At 44.8% G+C, this 19,883-nt stretch overlaps 1 protein-coding gene across 1 annotated transcript; it reads left to right on the top strand.

The window, feature by feature from the left end:
- The first annotated feature begins 11,517 nt into the window (after positions 1-11,517).
- Positions 11,518-18,988, top strand: LOC144593146 (kelch-like protein 38). Its single transcript, XM_078398626.1, is given in 4 exon segments — positions 11,518-11,560; positions 11,563-12,956; positions 18,466-18,571; positions 18,699-18,988. Coding segments are annotated over 4 exon segments (1,833 nt in total).
- The last annotated feature ends 895 nt before the right edge of the window (positions 18,989-19,883 follow it).

The raw sequence follows: 19,883 nt of genomic DNA, 5'->3' as shown, positions 1-19,883 counted from the left end.
GCAGAAATAGGTCCTTTGGCCCACCAAGTCCGCGCCCACCAGTGATCCCCATACACTCGCACTATAATAATATATTCCTTTATTCGTCCCACACCGGGGAAATTTACAGTGTTACAGCAGCAAAGTGGATAGCAAGAGAGCAAGAGATCATCCATTATAAATAAAAGATACATAAATTGTCATCAGTTTTCTGTGTGATACATAAATTGTCATCAGTTTTCTATCTACACACTAGGGACAATTTACAATCTTTGCCGAAGCCAATTAACCTACAAACCTGTACGTCTTTGGAAACGTGGGGAAAACCCACATGGTCACATGGCAAACATACAAACTCCATATAGACAGCATTCATGGTCAGGATCAAACTCGGGTCTCTGGTGCTATAAGGCAGCAACTCTATCGCTGTGCCACCCGTCATGTCAAACGTTTGTCTATTCTGAGTCAAAGACTCTGTTCAACATCTTCACAAGTTGGTTTATTGATATATCATGAAAATAACATCTTTATTTTTCCTAGAATTACCACGTCAAAGTGTGACACTGATCCTTCACTCATCCTACCTGTAACTCTCCCAATGCCTCAGCACAAAAGTTACTTAATTTTGTTTCTTTAGCCCTGTGTCCGAAGATTTAATATTATAAACATCAGTAAGGCTTGTTTAATATAGAGTGCAAATATTTATTCAAAATTCCATCCCAAAGTTTCCCTCTGTTAGAACTCTGTGCATGCCCTCCGCAGTGACAGAGGGAAGGAGAAGTGATGGAGGAGGGAAGCCAGAAAAATAAAGCTGTGAACATTTCCTTCATTCCAACCCTCCACCATTTTGAGAGAGAAACTTGTTCAAAGCAAACAAATCCACCCAATTTTCCCAGGATTTCGTTTCACATCGGGACAAGAGGACGCTGTTCAGTCCCTGGAGGCTATTTTTGGCTGATATAATGGCCCTGACTGTGTCCAAGCAAGCATTAAACTGAACGTAAACACAAAATTCTGGAGTAACTCAGCAGGTCAGGCAGCATCTCTGGAAAAAGGGAACAGGTTCATTTGTAACACAAGCTTCCATCCTTCATCTTAGCAACTCGCGTTAACAACCGTACAGGCACAGTACAGGCCTACAGCTAGTGGCCATTGCTGTCCACCCTCACAACACTCCTCCATCATCGGAACCCTTCTTCAGACTGAAAGATAGAGGTTGGTGGTGGGGGTGGGGGACTGGGGGCGAGAAAAGGCCAGAACAAAACAGGGATGACCTCAAAAAGGGTGGAGTCCATAATGGCCAATTGTTGGCTGGGGAAGATGTGCTAACGACAGGGATACAAGGATGCAAACTGGAACTAGTAAGATGACTCGGATGGGGAGAGGGGTAGAGGGGAGGAAGGAATGCAGGAGTTACTTGAAATTAGAGAAATCAAAATCATACCATTGGGTTGTAAGCTGCCCAAGCGAAATATGAGGCGCTGTTCCTCCAAATTGCGTGCCTCACTCTGACAGTGGAGGGAAGAAGGCCAGGACAGAAAGGTCAGTATGGGAATGGGAAAGGGGTTAAAGTGTTTGGCAAACCGGGAGATCGCTTAAGCCAAGGTGGACTGAGCGCAAGTGTTCAGCGAAATGATCGGCAAGTCCATACTTGGTCTCGCCGATACATAGGAGCCCACACCGGGAACACTGGGTACAGGAGATGAGGTTGGGGAAGGTGCAGGTGAACCTCGGCCTCACCTGAATGCACTGTTGGGGTCTCTGGATGGAGTCAAGGGAGGAGGAATAAGGACAGGTGTTGTATCTCCTGCGGTTCCAGGAGGTATGTTCCTGGAGAGGGGATGGTTTGGTTGGGAAGCGATGAGTGAACCGTGAGGTGCAAGTAAACTTAAAATAATATATTTTTTAAAAGGGTAAAGTTACTCTGACCAGCATTGAAATTAACAAGAGTTCCCTCTGGCTTGTAGGGTACTTGTAACAGCCTCCTGTTTTATGCACGTGCCTAATGCAGGACTTGAATGCAGGCTCACCGAGAAGTACCGAAGAAACCCCAAAATTCAGACGCGAATGGAACCGAAAGATATAGACCAGGAACCGACAGAACTCAGAACTGCAATTGAACCGACAGAATGCAGAACTGATTAGTCGGCACCCAATTGGTGATGATCTCAGGTATTGAACCAAATGATAGATTAGGGGAGCAGATTAAATGCAGGTGTAACTCCTAATAGCTCAGGGGATGAGTGTGGAAAGAGTCTCAAGTGTCTGGAGGCGTGGCAAGTGTGACAGGGGCCCCCCTCCCACAGACGCCTCCTCTTTGGCTTGTCCGGATACTGCTGATGAAAGTCACGGACCAGGATGTCACGGGCAGGAATCTAGCTCCTCTCCTCTGGACAGTAGCGCTCCCAGTCAACCAGGTACTCTCTGCCATGCCGCCGGGACTTCAGCAGTTGTTTCACCGTGTACACTTGATGCGAGGTGGCGGAGGTGGCAGAGGAGCAGGAGACAGGGAGCTGGAAGACACGGGCTCAACCCAGGATACGGGGAAGGTGGGGTGAATCTGCAAAGACCGGGCCAGTCTAAGGCAGACAACAGAAGTTTAATGGTCATGTGCACTGGGATTGGAACAATGAAATTCACACTTGCTTCAGCTTCATTAAACGCATCAAAATAACAACTAAATATGCAATAAATTATCAACTTTTCTAGGTAAAGCAGACCATGAAGCAGGATGCAAAATATGTAACACAACTTTAGTGGTGCAAAGACCATAGTTGTTCATTGCTGAGGTAGGGCTGTCGTTAGGATTGTACAGGATGGTTCAAAGGCCCGATAGGAAGAAGCTGTTCTACAACCTGGAGGTAACGGTTCTCAGGCTCTTGGATCTTCCCGATGATAGCAGCAAGACGAGAGCAAGGCCATGGCGATGTGGACCGTTAATGATATTAGTTGCCTTCTGGAGACAGCTCTTACTGTAAATCTTGATGGTGGGGAGGTCAATACCCTTGATGGACCAGGTAACATCCACCATTTTGTGCAGCATCCTTTAATAATAAATCCCTCTCAGCCACAGCTAATAAAGTGTCCAAGCAAGGAGTTTATACATGTATTTAGAAAGTGGATGAAACGGGTTTTTAACTAACAATGTGCAAGGTTGAACGGAAAAAAAAGTATTACCCTTTTAATTCAATAATCACTTGTAACATGGCATGGGATGGGATTATTTCCAGACCTTGGCTGAATCACCCTCTGGTGGAGAGAATGAGTTTACCACAAAGTTATTCAGTCTGAAGAAAGTGAGCCAGAAGTTGTTGACAATCACATGATGTGAACCAGAGCCAAGGGACTCTTTTGCAACCAAACGGTCTGTATGTGGGTCAACTACAGTGCAGGTACAGAGTGACTTATGGTATTTTCCATGATGTCTCCTCTGTTATGCTGGGCTCTTGCCAAGATGAATATTTTCCTGACACCGGGACCACACAAATCACTTCCACCATCCAATGTACAAAATTATGAGAGGAATAGATTGGGTAAATGCATAGTCCCTTGCCCAGAATTGGTGAAATCGAGAACCAGAGGACATAGGTTTAAGGTGAGGGGAGAAACATTTAATGGGAACCTGAGGGGTAACTTTTGTTACACAGAGGGTGGTGGGTGTATGGAATATGCTGCCGGTGGAGGTAGTTGAGACAGGTACTATTGCAAGTTTAAGAAACATTTAAAGAGGTACATGAAAAGGATAGGTTTAGAGGGACATGGGCCAAAAGCAAGCAGGTGGGACTCGTGTAGATGGGGCATGTTGGTCAGCGTGGGCAGGTTGGGCCGAATGGCCTGTTTCTATGCTCTATGACTCTATGACCTCAAGACCAAGCGGTACAACTCTTAACCATTGAGTGACCGATCTGGTGAGAGAGTGCAGCCGCCAGAAATAAATTAAAAACACAGCGGCATCTTGAAAGGAAATGCGATCTCACACGAGCAGATCCTTCATAATTTATTCTCCTGTTAGTTACTTTGCCAGAGTTCACAGTTTCAGTTTCACGCACAGGCAAAGGATATGTCGAATTGAGATCAGGAGCAACATCTTCACCCAGAAGGTTTTTAACCTGTGTAATTCTCCCCCATACTAGGCTATCAGGGGCCAAATCACCGAATATATTAAAGAAAGAGATGGATAGGTTTCTGGGCACTAAACGGGGTCAAACACAGGCAAAATGGGATTATCTTAATTAGGATATCTTGGTTAGTATTTACGAATTGGGTCAAAGGTCAAGACTCTGGCTCTAAATAATCTAGTCATTATCATTGGTGTCATAGAAACATAGAAAATAGGTGCAGGAGTAGGCCATTCGGCCCTTCGAGCCTGCACCGCCATTCAATATGATCATGGCTGATCATTCAGCTCAGTAGCCTGTACCTGCCTTCTCTCCATACCCCCTGATCCCTTTAGCAAAAAGGGCCACATCTAACTCCCTCTTAAATATAGCCAATGAACTGGCCTCAACTACCTTCTGTGGCAGAGAATTCCACAGACTCACCACTCTCTGTGTGAAGAAATGTTTTCTCATCTCGGTCCTAAAAGACTTCCCCCTTATCCTTAAGCTGTGACCCCTGGTTCTGGACTCCCCCAACATCGGGAACAATCTTCCCGCATCTAGCCTCTCCAACCCCTTAAGAATTTTATATGTTTCTATAAGATCCCCCCTCAGTCTTCTAAATTCCAGCGAGTACAAGCCCAGTCTATCTAGTCTTTCCTCATATGTAAGTCCCGCCATCCCAGGGATCAATCTGGTGAACCTTCTCTGTACTCCCTCTAAGGCAAGAACGTCTTTCCTCAGGTTAGGAGACCAAAACTGCACACAATACTCCAGGTGCGGTCTCACCAAGACCCTGTACAACTGCAGCAGAACCTCCCTGCTCCTAAACTCAAATCCTCTTGCTATGAATGCCAACATACCATTCGCTTTCTTCACTGCCTGCTGCACCTGCATGCTTGCTTTCAATGACTGGTGCACCATGACACCCAGGTCACGTTGCATCTCCCCTTCTCCCAATCGATCACCATTCAGGTAATACTCTGCTTTCCTGTTCTTGCCGCCAAAGTGGATAACCTCACATTTATCCACATTATATTGCATCTGCCATGCATTTGCCCACTCGCCTAATCTATCCAAGTCACTCTGCAGCCTCCTAGCATCCTCCTCGCAGCTAACACTGCCACCCAGCTTTGTGTCATCCGCAAACTTAGAGATGTTGCATTCAATTCCCTCGTCCAAATCATTAATATACACTGTAAATAACTGGGGTCCCAGCACTGAGCCTTGCGGTACCCCACTAGTCACTGCCTGCCATTCCGAAAAGGACCCGTTTATTCCTACTCTTTGCTTCCTGTCCGCCAACCAATTTTCTATCCACCTCAACACTGAACCCTCAATACCGTGTGCTTTAAGTTTGGACACCAATCTCCTATGTGGGACCTTGTCGAAGGCCTTCTGAAAGTCCAGATATAACACATCGACTGGTTCTCCCTTATCCACTCTACTAGTTACATCCTCGAAAAATTCTATAAGATTCGTCAGACATGATTTGCCTTTGGTAAATCCATGCTGACTTTGTCCGATGATTTCACCACTTTCCAAATGTAATGCTATCACATCTTTAAAAACTGACTCTAGCATTTTCCCCACTACCGATGTTAGGCTAACTGGTCTATAATTCCCCGTTTTCTCTCTCCCTCCCTTTTTAAAAAGTGGGGTTACATTAGCTACCCTCCAGTTCTCAGGAACTACTCCAGAATCTAAAGAGTTTTGAAAAATTATCACTAATGCATCCACTATTTCTGAGGCTACTTCCTTAAGCACTCTGGGATGCAGCCTATCTGGCCCTGGGGATTTATCTGTCTTTAATCCATTTAATTTACCTAACACCACTTCCCGACTAACCTGGATTTCCCTCAGTTCCTCCATCTCTTTAGACCCCCGGTTCCCCCGCTATTTCCGGCAGACGGTTTATGTCTTCCTTAGTGAAGACAGAACCAAAGTATTTGTTCAATTGGTCTGCCATCTCCTTGTTCCCGATGATCAATTCACCTGTTTCCGACTGCAAGGGACCTACATTTGCCTTAACTAATCTTTTTCTCTTGACATATCTATAAAAGCTTTTGCAGTCTGTTTTTATGTTTCTTGCCAGTTTTCCCTCATAATCTATTTTCCCTTTCCTAATTAAGCCCTTTGTCCTCCTCTGCTGAACTCTGAATTTCTCCCAGTCCTCTGGTATGCTACTTTTTCTGGCTAATCTGTATGCTTCATCTTTTGTTTTAATACTATCCTTGATTTCCCTTGTTAGCCACGGATGCACTACCTTTCCTGGTTTGTTCTTTTGCCAAACTGGGATGAACACTTGTTGTAGTTCATCCATGCGACCTTTAAATGCCTTCCATTGCATGTCCACCGTCAACCCTTTCAGCATCAATCGCCAGTCTATCTTGGACAATTCACGCCTGCGGATCTTATTGCATATAAATTGACTGCCGTACTTCCTGCAGCCATGGAGTCACAAGAGACCGCAGATAATGGAAACCTGAACAAAAAATAAACTGCGGGAGGAACTCAGAGTCAGGCAGCGTCCGTGGAGGGAAGTAGACAGACGATGTTTCCGGTCAGGCCGACCACACCTACAAACATAACACACTTAAATTGGCCTTCAATTGCTTTACCACAAACTGAGATTTGAAAGGTGCTGTATAAATACATTCTCTCCCCATCTATTATCAGAAGCCTCCTTCTCATCAAATTGGGATCCAGTTTTTAATATTTAAACCTACCAATTTTAGCAGTCGCTGATTTTTTTACAGAAACTCTGGAAGGAATTCAGCACCTCAGGGAGATGGTATTAGAAACCTTGGCTCCAAACCGTAAGGACAGTAATCTGTGAGATCAACTTCCTTACACGCACCAATTTATCAACACATACTTCAGGAAAATGCAGAGCATCCACAACAGGGTTTAGCTTTGAAGTTTGAATCGAAGCACCAGTTTGGAGAAATTAACTCAGGTTTAGCACTTGGCAATTGATTCTCACCACATGTGTCCCCAGTTTAAAGTGGATGGAAGTAGGCCCCTTAAAAATTAAATTAAACCACCTTCTCCCCAAGGCAGGCATAAAAATGGTGCGGGTCTTATCTTAGCACCGGCACAAACAAGCAAGTGAGATGTCACATGTGGTGTGAGTTGGAAGTCCATGCTGGTCTATTAATAGTCCCGGAATGTAAGTTATGTTTTGTTCGACTGCTGAAGTAAATACAAGTATCAACGCAAGGCTGTCTGCCTATTAAAAAATCTGGAAATATTAATTCAGGAACATTTCACTGACACCACCACTGCAAGGCCTTCACATTCAGTTGTTCTGCATGCACCTTCAAGTACCTCTGGTACACATACAGCATCGGGCCAGAAAAGAAGGTGTAAAGAGGAAAGTTTGGCACTATCCGACAACTGTGCTTTGGACACCATCAACCATGGAACTCAGGTAATTGAATAATCTATTTGAAATGTCTAAACGCATCAAAATTCATTGCATTGCCAACTTGTGTCTTTCTTCAAGCTTGTAACCTTTTGGTCTTTGCTGCTTGCTTTGAAAAAAACCCATATTGACTGGGGAATAGAATTCTTTCATGCAGTCACTAAGATTTCATGACTAATTGCTCTTTCTACATGAGGTGTTTGCACCTGCCATCCACTCATGTGATGGGTTGTCCTGCTTTTTCAAGCTCAAATTTCCTTTGGGGGCTTTGGGTGTGTCTTGCAGTGTTTCAGGGAGAAATAGGGAAGGGGACAGGATCAAAATTTGGGGTGGGACACATTTGGGCGAACGTTACTTAAACATGTTGAGGGTTCCTTTGTACATTAATCTCTCCATGGTCCATTTCGGTGTAATTTTCCTTTGTTGTTGATAACCTATCAAGAGGCTTTATTGAGTGAGACGAGGTGTCTGTTTGATGTTAGTAAGTTTGGAGACGAAGGGTAAGGCATGATGAACTCTAATATCATCTCAATGAGGCCTCACACCTGTGAGGCACTAATCCCCGAACTGTCATGTACTTAACACGGCATGGTACTTACTGCAGCACGATGGCGCAGCGATAGAGTTGCTGCCTTACAGCGCTTACAGTGCCAGAAACCCGGGTTCGAACCCAACTGCGGGTGCTGTCTGTACAGAGTTTGTACCTTCTCCTCGTGACCGCATGGGTTTTCTCCGAGATCTTCTGTTTCTTCCCACACTCCAAAGATGTACAGTAGCTTGATATCAATGTAAAATTGCCCCTCGTCTTTGGAGGATAGTGTGAGTGTACGGGGATTGCTGGTCAATGCGGACTCAGTGTGTCGAAGGGCCTATTTCTGCACTGTATCTCTAAAAAAACTAAACCATGCAAAAGATATAATTGGCTTCAATATCCATTCTCAATCAGACATTCACGTTAACAGAAAATTATTTCACCTCAATGGACAACATTTTTTTAATTCGAGTCATCACACAACTGTTTACCAATAGCGAGCAAATTCTAGTGCCACATCGTTGGCCTCTGCAAGATCCTTTACAGTGCATGTGTCATGCAGCATGTCACAGCTCAGGAGATGTTCCATAATCTGGAGGCCCCGTCCGCACTCGCAGTCTGCCGCATCTTCAGTATATCCCCACTTCAGCATGTTCGATTTGCTCCTCCCCATGCCTGTCCGCAGTCTGTTGAGACCGCGCCAGGTTATCCACGATCGGAACCTGGTGGGAGTTTCTCAGAGGGATCGATTGCCATGTGAATGTCTTCCGGAGATTTCTCTAGTCTCTCTTCCCAGAGTTTGAGCCTTCTGGATGATGCACTGTAGTCCAGGGGATGGACAGAAGAGAGGAAACTTCTGCGTGATTTCAAACGCTGAGGTAGTAAAGGGTGGTCATGTAGGGGGTGTCTTTCATCCTCTGATTGTCTGAGGCGTTCTTTTTGATTGGCTACAGCTCTTCTGATTCCAGGAGGTGCAATGCCAGAGAGTAGGTAGATGTTGTCAGTCTTGGTAGGTTTCATGCATCCACAGATGCAGCAACAGCTTGTGTTTAGCACAGGATCAATCTTCCTTGCATGAGCTGAGTGCTCCCATACTGCTCAGGCACACTCGGCAGTGGAAAAGCAGAAAGCCAGAGCTGTTGATCAAATGGATTTAGAATTTGCTCCCCATTTTGAGGTACTCAGCTTGCTAAGAAGAACATTTCTGGAACTGACTTTTCCTTTAAGCTTGGTGATATGTGCTTTGTAGGTCAGAGATCGATCAAGAGTCACACCAAGATAGACTGGACTGTCACAGTGCTCCAATCTGACTCCATATGATCTTCAACCTTCGATTTGCATACTTGTTCTTCAAGTGGAAGGCGCAGCCTTGGGTTTTAGATGGATTGGCACTCAGGTGATTCCCTTTGTAGTATGAGCACTTTGGGTTGTAATACACAGGTCATCTGCATAAATGAAACTCCTGGTGTGGGAAGGGTAGGCTGGACAAAAATAAAAAAGAATTCAGCTCAGGAACTAGGATATATTGCATTAAACCCAATCAAATGGTTCAATATGGACCAATCAGAAACCTGGACAATGCACAACATGCCTATTAATTTCTTCCTATTGTTCTTGACACCTGTTCTCATTTTCTCTTGGGTTGGGTCAGTGTTAAAAAGGAGGGAATTCATTTTAACTCACAGGATGGAAATATCCCTGGTGACACTAACACTTATTGCTATCTCCATCGGCTCTGTACTGATAAGGTAGTTAAACGTAGTCCACTGTGGTGGGCCTGGGGTCACATATAGGCTGGACATTGTTAGGACAGCAGATAACCTTCTCTGAAGAACATTTGGTCATTTGACAATCCAGCGCGTTTATGATTACCACTGCTGAAATTAACTTTGTTTTACTAGCTCAATGACCTTTGCCAGCTGTCAAGGTGGTATTTGAACTCAATGGTCACAAACTCTATCTGCGCAACCACTAACTACTGTGCCCCCGTTTGTTATGTGTATGTTTGCAACAAATATTATTTGTGCTTTTTTTTAGTGAATTGTTTTATGCCTGAGTTTCCTTGACATTTGGAGACCCTCCTGGTATTGACCCTACACGCTGGCATGTGGAGTATTAAGGTTGGAGCAGGGCACTAACCTGGATAGGTTTCACAGCATAGTATGCTTGCTTTCAGAATGAGCCCTTCAGTTAATATCACTTCCCTTACTCTTTCCTCAAAGCCTTGCAAATTTTACTTCTTCAACTTCCTTCAACTGTTCACAGTGAATGGCAGGTCCCTAGGGAATGTTGTAGAGCAGAGGGATCAAGGAATGTATGTACTGTTCCTTGAAAGTAGTGTCACAGCGAGATAGGGTGGGCAAGAAGGCTTTCGGCACATTTGGCCTTCATTGGTCAGAATATTGAGTATAGAAACAAGGAACTGCAGATGCTGGTATGTATCAAAGGTAGACACAAAGTGCTGGAGTAACTCAGCAGGTCAGGCAGCATCTGTGGAGAAAAAGGATGGGTGACGATTTGGATTGGGACCCTTTTTCAGACTGAAAGTATGGAGTATTATTGAGTATTAAAATTGAGATGTTACTTTACAATTGCAAAAGACATTGGTGAGATCATATTTGGAATAATGTGTTCAGTTTTGGTCACCCTGTTACAGGAAAGATGTTGTTAAGCTGGAAAGGGTGCAGAGAAGGTTTAGGAGGATGTTACCAAGACTTTGGGCCCTGAGCTATAGGGAGAGGTTAAGCAAGCTGGGGTTTTATTCCTTGGAACACGGGAGGATGAAGGGTGATCCTATAATGGTGTATTTTGGGAAATAATTAGGGTAAATGCATTGTCTTTTATCCAGGGTAGTGGAATGAAGAGGACAACCAGAGGACAAAGGTTTAAGGTGAAATAGGAAAGATTTAATGGGAACCTGAGGGCAGTTTTTTTCACACAAAGGATGGTGAGTATATGGAATGAGCTGCCAGAGGAGGTTGTTGAGGCAGGTACTATAACAACATTTAAAAGACATTTGGATCAGTACATAAATAGGAAAGGTTCAGAAGGTAAACACGGGCAGGTGGGACTAGTGTAGATGAGGCATCTTGACATCGGCAAGTTGGGCAGAGGATCTGTTTCCGTGCTGTATGATTCTATGACTCTATAACCATCTCTCCAATTCCCTTCTATAACAAATTTAGACTTCACTTCCACTCCCTTTCAGACAGTACATTCTCAACCCCAATAAATCAGAGCATAGCTGTTACTTTCCACAGCCAAAGTCTGCGTTTTCAGTCGACTATCTTTAAAAAAACAACCTATAAAATCCCAAGCTTCTGCCAACAAGTCATGCAGTTTATAAACCGTGAAACTTCTGAGAATGCATTGTTATCTATGAGCTACCCACATCCATGAACTCATTACACTGCATTGGTGTTCAATCGTAAATTTTTTATAGTATTTGCTTGTCTCATTTTTCCTGGATCAAATAATAACAAATGCATAGAGTATGCCACAAGAATTTCCACTTAAAACGATCTGGCTTATCTTTAACATCGCAAAATCTTTCTGTTTTTACAGCATGAAAGACCCTACAGTTCCTCATGACTCATTTCAGTTCAAAGAAATGGACCTGTCTCACCAATTATTAAGGCAGCTTAATACTCTACGGCATGAAGAGACTTTGACCGATGTTGTTCTCTGTGCTGGGAACAAAGAGGTGCCCTGCCACCGAAACGTATTGGCATCAAGTAGTCCCTATTTCAGGGCTATGTTTTGTCACAACTTCAAAGAAAGATTCCTAAAACAGGTCCAGTTGTTGGGGATCGATGGGGACATTCTGACTCTGCTTGTGGATTATGTGTACACGGGTGAAATTACTATAAACACGGCAAATGTTTTCCCCTTGATGGAAGCTGCTGCAATTTACCAGTACCCCAGGGTGCTTGAGGCTTGTTCAGTGTACTTGCAAAGTCAGTTAACTGCTGACAACTGCCTGGGCATGGTAAGGCTGGCGCAAGTGTACGACTGCAAAAGTCTGCAGCGCGGGGCCAAGGCGGTGGCATTGGAGCACTTCCTGGAAGTGGCATCCTCTGACGAACTGAAGGAGCTCTCCTGCACCGAGCTGGCGGGCTACCTCGGAGACGATGAAATCCGTGCTGAAGAAGAGCAGGTATTCGAAGCACTGGCCACCTGGATCAGCCACGACCCAGTGGCCCGGCAGCAGCACGCACACAAGCTCCTGGAGAAGGTGCGACTCCAGTATGTGCACCCCACCTACCTCTTCCACTTCATCGCCATCAACCCCTTCATCCAAGCCTCATCCATGTGCAGAAGCATCCTGGAATCAGCGCTGAGGTTGCTATTTTCCTTGAGCCCTACAAACAGCCCCAACGTCCAGCCCTTGCGGCACGTACCACGCAGGTGCTCTTCCCGGGAGTTCCTCGTCACCATTGGCGGTAGGAAGAACAACCATCAGACCACAAGGGAGGTGTTCTTGTATAATTATGCGAATCAGCAATGGCTAGCCCTCTCGAAGCTTCCCGTGCATCTTTACAAAGCTTCATCTGTATGCTTACACAGGAATGTGTACCTCCTCGGAGGACTGATCAGTGATAACAAGAAGAGCATTGTGAGTGCCAGAGTTTATAGTTTCTCCTTGAAAATGAATCGCTGGCGGTCAGAGAGAGACATGCCCCTCCCCTGCTATTCCCATCAGACTCTGGCGCACATGAATTATATTTTCTCTCTGGGAGGAATTGGGCCCAGTCAGGAGATACTGGACACAACGCACAGGTACGACAGCGTGTTTGGTCTCTGGGAGAAGATGGCTCCCATGCCTGTTGCCGTGCTGCACCCGGCCACTGCTGCCGTCAACCAGCGCCTCTATGTCTTTGGCGGGGAGGACGTGGTCCAGAATGCCGCTCGCTTGATACAGGTACGGCTGTCAGGAATGTTCTCTGGAGATCACTTGAGCTCGGTGAAAGGGAGAGGTCAGGACACAAGTTGGTGACGCCTGGTGACATGTGACCATCCCACTGCCTGGGCTCCCATCATCCTCTCTCCATAAACCTGCAGACGTCTAACACTCTGCTCCCCACCTCCCCAAGCTGTGCTGCCCCTCACCACGCTACACACTATCTCACGCTGGCTCCTAACTGAAGCTGCAGTTTTTAAATTCTCTTCGTTGTGATAGAATATCCCCATCCCATCCCATATCCATGACTTGGTTGTATTTATGTATAGTATGATCAGATCTGATTGGATAACGTGCAAAATAAAGCTTTTCACTGTGCCCCAGTACACGTGACAATCATAAACCTACACTTAAACCTCCTCCAAGATCTGTACGCTCCATGAATTTTGGCTTCCTGTCATTCAATAGCAGCACCACCTATAGGTCAAGGTCCCAAGATCTGGAATTCCCTCTTTAAACCTTTCCACCTCTCACTCCAGCCTTCAAACACTTAAATCCTACTTTTTGCCAGGTGTTTGGTCATTTGCCTTAATCCTTCTCACGTGACTTGGTGTTAAACTTTGTTTTCTAACGCTCCAGTTCTTCGGCCTGGGGAAATTTGGCCAAGTTAAAGACACAATATTTCTCATTGTATGTTTATAATAATAATAATAATAATATATTTATTTTATATAGCGCCTTAACACATGCACAAAGCGCTTTACAAATACAATTAACATAGAAACAAACAGACAAACAGACAAACTATCCTGACGGAAAAGCGGCGAATAATCAACGCCAGCGTCCTCTCACGTCAGGGTCCGGCAGTAGACATTAAAGAACACAAGACACACAGATACAATTTTTTACACAAAACAGCCATCACAGTGATTGCTCTAGGCATACCCTCACTGTGATGGAAGGCAAAGTCTTATCTCCTCCTCGTTCTTCTCCCGTGGCGCCACGAGGCGATCGAGGCTCCCAACCCCTTGAAGCCCCCACCGGGCGATGGAAAGTCCCAGGGTCGAGCCGAGCAGGCCGATGAGAGTCCTGAGCCCCCACCGGGCGATGGAAAGTCCCAGGGCCGAGCCACGCAGGGCGATGAAGGGCCTGCGGGCGGGTTGATCGTACCTCGCGCTTCGGGGCGGTCGAAGCTGCTACGGCTGGAGCTCCCAAGCCGGTCGCCAGCCAGGGACCTGCGAACTCCCGATGTTGCGGTCTGCAGGGCCCACGGCCGAAGCCTCCGAGATGGTAAGTCCAGGCCCTGCGACCGGAGTCTTCGAGGTCGATCCCAGCTGGAGGCCGCCGACTCCACGATGTTAGGCCGTAGAGCGAACGGAGATACGACACGGTAAAGGTCGCATCTCCGTTGAGGAGGAGATTTAAAAAAAGGTTTCCCCCAACCCCCCCACCACCCCCCTACATACACAGAATTAAAAATAAAACAAAACGTACATTTAACATCAACAAGATGACTTTAAACGCACAGAATTCTGGCAGCCTGGCATTCCTCTGCTTAATAATCCTGCTAATCAGATGTACGAAGCATAAACATCAAAACGTGTTTATGCAAGGTCAGCTTACGTAAAGTTGCTCACCTTGAAGTCGCTTCATTTATCACAATTTCTTGGAGCTATAAACAAACTCGTCTTCAGGATTGTGTTGAAAGGAACTGCAGATGCTGGTTTGAAACAAAGATGGACTCAAAAAGCTGGAGTAACTCAGCGAGTCGGACAACATCTCTGGAGAAAAGGAATAGGAGACGTTTCGGGTTGAGACACTTCTTCAGGATTAATGTATGAGCACCAATAAGAATCTGGAAATAAGGCAAATATACCAGGATGATTTAGCCTGGAATGAAACCGAGCTTCCAGAAATGTCTAAAAAAAAGTGGAAGATAACTGTAACATTAATCCCCTGCTCTCTGAATGATTGTCGTTGAAGATTTATATCTATCCGGGCTATTTAACCAAGATGGAAATTCCATAAACTGTACATTAGTAGGTAGAGTCATGAAACATATGATAGCAGAATTAAAACGATCAATAAATAATGTGATCAAGAATAACTGAGATCGAGCATTCAAACGTTTCACCGCTGAGATAAATCCAGAGCAAAGCTTTTGTTCAGAGATTGTGATTAGCTGACAATTTTGTAAAATAGTTGGTGAATAATTTATCCGCTGTGGACTAAGTGACCAAAATTGCAATACTCTGCAGGGCAGACTCATCACGATGGAACCCTAAACCCCCATCAGTACTGCTCCACACAATGTGCTAATACAGTACAACGAAGACAATTGCTTCCATTCAGATACTGAGTCATATGATATGACTCACTGCACACAGAGGACATTCAGCCCATGGTGGTCATGCCAACTCTACAGAACAGGGATAGACACAAAAAGCTGGAGTAACTCAGCGGGACAGGCAGCATCTCTGGAGAGAAGGAATGGGTGATGTTTCGGGTCGAGACCCTTTGACAGAACAGGGATCCGATTCGATCTCATCTCCATAGCCCCACAGATTCCTTAGCTTCTTGTATTTATCCAGTTCTCTTTTGAAACCTCCCGTTCAATCTGCAGAACGTCCCTGATCACTCACTATATAAAAATAATTCTTCTCTTCTCGTCACGTGTGCTTTCTTATTTATTTTATTCCAGTTATTCACCCAAATGTCAAGGAACCAAATCTTTATTTAATTGAATAACCCAATTAAATTTCACCTTCGCCTTCTCTCAACTGCTATCAGGCAACTGAACAGTCCTCTCACCAACTAAAGTGCAGTCCTGGCCCACTATCTACCTCATTGGAAAACTTTAAACTATATTTAATTGGACTTTATCTTGCACTAAATGTTATACCCTTTATCCTGTATCTGTACACTGTGGACAGCTTGTTTCATGTATAGTCTTTTCACGGACTGGATAGCATGCAACAAGAGTTCTCTTCGTGACCTGTGTGGGTTTTCTCCGGGTGCTCCGGTTTCCTCCCACACTCCTAAGACGTACAGGATTGTAGGCTTATTGGCTTGGTAACATTAAAAATTGTCCCTAGTGTATGTGTAGGATAGCGTTGGTGTGCGGGGATCGCTGGTTGGCGTGGACTCGGTGGGCCGAAAAGCCTGTTTCCACGCTGTATCTCTAAACTAAACTAAACTAAATTAAAACTACAATAAACGAACCTAAACTCTGCTCTGTCGTCAACCACTGTCTCTGCATCTTACACGTCCCTCAACCTTCTGGCAAATCTCTACTGCTCTCTCTCAAGTTTGTCACCCAGATTTGGACACAATTCTTTCCCTCAGGCTTGTCCAATGATCCAAATATCCTTTGTTATTTTGATTTATTCATTTACTGAATCAGACATTGCCAGCAATGGCAGCATTTATTGTCCATCCCCAAGTTCTCCTAAACCAATGCGACACTACCATGTGGAACCACAAATGGTTTGGCTGTAAGGATGGCAAATTCCCTTCCCTGGTGGGCAGTAGTGAACCAATCATGTTGTTTCACGATCATCATTACAGATACTACTTTTTAAAAACTTTAGGTTTAATGAATTAATTATCAAGTTTCCCCATCTTCCTGCAGGTAACAACTGCAGCAGGAAAGAAATGGACCATGTGCTCTCTCGGTCAATGGAAAGCACCATTATTAAGAGCACCCTTATAAAAGACATAGACATAGAAAATAGGTGCAGGAGGAGGCCATTTGGCCCTTCCAGCCAGCACCGCCATTCATTGTAATCATGACTGATCATCCACAATCAGTAACCTGTGCCTGCCTTCTCCCCATATCCCTTGATTCCACTAGGCCCTAGAGCTCTATCACACTCTCTTTTAAATTTATCCAGTGATGAATTCAACCTAGCCAAAAAAATGCAGAACAAAATTAATTATCAAATTCCCCAGGACTAAAGCCCATGTCTTTGGACTAATTGTCAAGACCACTGAATACCCCTGTAATTTCAACCTTGTGGCAGCATTTATGGTTCAACCAGGACTCCACGTACATGCCACATCTACCCCATCGCCGCATCTTTCTTTCCCCCTCTTCGTCCAGCTTCCCCTTAAGCCCACCTCTACTACTCACCTCCAGAGATCCAAAGTCTGACCATCACTGGTTAAAAATGTTTCTCGTCAATTCCCAAATGGATTTACCATAAGAGTATCTCCTATATTTGTGACTCCATATTTTTGGGTTTCCCCTCAAGTGAACATATCAGCACAGAAATCTTCCCTGAGTTATATGCGCCGAAGGTGCTGACCCTGTCCTCTGGTGCTGTCTGTGTTGAATTTGCATGTTCTCCCTGGGACCTCGTGGCTTTCCCCTGGTGCTCTGGTTTCCTCCCACGTCCCCTAGACCTACTGATAAATTGCCGCTCGCATGGATGGGTGACTGGAAAATCAAGAAGGAATTAATGGATACGAGAGAGAATAGGTTGCGGAGTTATAGGGAAATAAGAATGGGAATGGTATTGATGGGATTGCTCAGCTAGGAGTTGGTACAGACTCAGTCGATTGAACGGCTTCCTCCTGTGTCATTGAAAGTATGTGAGAATCTAAAACATCGTGGAAGTACAAAAACAATGCATCAAGCATTTGATTCTCTTTCAAGCAAGATTAATCACCTCTCCGACAATCCCTTCAAATAAATAGCTTTGGAAAGTTTGGAAAGGCAGCGGTAGAGTTGCTGCCTTACAGAGACCTGGATTCGATCCTGATTCTGGATGCTGTCTGTATGGAGTTTGTACGTTCTCCCTGTGAATGCGTGAGCTTTCTCCAGGTGCTCCGGTTTATCATATCATATCATATATATACAGCCGGAAACAGGCCTTTTCGGCCCTCCAAGTCCGTGCCGCCCAGCGATCCCCGTACATTAACACTATCCTACACCCACTAGGGACAATTTTTACATTTACCCAGCCAATTAACCTACAAACCTGTACGTCTTTGGAGTGTGGGAGGAAACCGAAGATCTCGGAGAAAACCCACGCAGGTCACGGGGAGAACGTACAAACTCCTTACAGTGCAGCACCCGTAGTCAGGATCGAACCTGAGTCTCCGGCGCTGCATTCGCTGTAAAGCAGCAACTCTACCGCTGCGCTACCGTGCCGCCCAATATTTCAGTTATTTATTTTTTATTACTTTGTAAACATTTCTAAACACCTGTTTTCGCTTCTTCATTCTGGGGTATTATGTGTAGATTGATGATAAAAAAATGAATTAAATCCATTTTAAAATAAGGCTGTAATGTAACAAAATGTGGATAGTCAGCACGGACCCGGTTGGCCGAAGGGTCTGTTTCCACATTGTATCTCTAAACTAAACTGAAATTTCTCTTTCCTATTGTCAATATTATCAGACTCTTCATTCTTTCTCAATAACATAGGCGCAAGTACTTTTAATGACACTGGAGTTAAACCTGCTGCAGAATTCATTCAGAAGTTTTTTTGTAACATTGGTTTGTTATTTCTGTAACATGATTCAGGTTTACAACATATCGCGGAACATGTGGTTCAGAATGGAGACAAGAATGGTTAAAAACATCTGTGGCCCCGCAGCTGTGGTTGGGGACAGGATTATTATTATTGGAGGTAGGTGTTACATTCATGGAGAGAACTATTACTCCTTAGCTGACAACCTGACACAGAATTGCAGATTATTTTGCTTTATGCCTGAGAATCATGGCTATGTTTTACGTTTGCTTCTTATTTTTTTTAGGATACACAAGGAGAACTATTGCCTTTGACACAAAGAGCAGCCAGTTTATAAAATGTGCCGATATGAAAGAGAGGAAGATGCACCATGGAGCCACTGTTGTAGACAACAAAGTCTACGTCACTGGAGGCCGACACATAACTTCTGACCACATCATTGAAGACAGTGATGCCTTTGACTGCTACGACCCAGAGACAGATAGCTGGACATCTAAAGGAAGCCTCCCGCACAAACTCTTTGACCATGGGTGTCTAACACTACAAAGCATTCCCTACAAATCCTGCACAATGTAAGTGTTGTAACAGAGTGTCACAGCAAGTGGTTCAGGTAGGAGAAGACCATAGGTCCATTCCACTTGTCCATGTGTGGTATTCCTCTGATATGGCATGCTCGCTTTCATCGGTCGGGGCATTGAGCATAAGAGTTGGGAAGTCATGTTGATGCTATGTAGAACTGGTTAGGCTGCATATGGAGCATTGCGTTCAGCTCTGGCTGCCCCATTCTTAGAAAAATGTGGATGCTTTGGAAAGGGTACAGAGGAGGTTTACCAGAACGATGCCTGGATTAGGGGTATTATCTACAGGGAGTAGTTGGGCAGGCTTGGATTGTTTTCTCTGCAACATCGGAGGTTGCAGGGAGACCTGATAGAAGTATATAATATAATGAGTGGCATCGATGGGATAGACAGTCAGAACCTTTTTCCCAGGACGGAAAAATCAAATACTGGAAGGCAAAGCTTTAAGATGAGAGGGGCACAGTTCAAAGGAGATGTGTGGAGCAAGTTTTTTTACACGGAGGGTGGTGAGTATCTGGAATGTGCTGTCGGTGGTTGAGGAAGATACAATGTTATACCACTCCAAGACATTCTGAATCCTGGCTGGGAGACAACACACTGCCCCAAAGTCCCATTTGCTGCCACATAATCTCCTCTCTGTCTCCCTAACTGATGATTCTCCCATTACTATAGGCCTCTGACTTCACCCTGCCTCGTTGTGTCTCAGAGACAGACCTGGCTGCTGCTGCTGCTGCTTTGGATACGCCAGAGTATCCAAAGTGTATACCTGTTTTTGAGGGGAATGACCACAGGGGATTCCTGCACTCTCTACCTACTATCTCTACTCTCTCTATTTCAGGTGTGACTACCTCACTGTAACCCCTATCTATGAAGCCCTCAGTCTCATAGATCAT

This window comes from Rhinoraja longicauda, chromosome 4 (assembly GCF_053455715.1).
Source record: "Rhinoraja longicauda isolate Sanriku21f chromosome 4, sRhiLon1.1, whole genome shotgun sequence".
Taxonomy (NCBI): domain Eukaryota; kingdom Metazoa; phylum Chordata; class Chondrichthyes; order Rajiformes; family Arhynchobatidae; genus Rhinoraja; species Rhinoraja longicauda.
The sequence above is the reverse complement of the archived record's forward strand: the minus strand, read 5'-3'. Positions and strand labels throughout refer to the sequence as shown.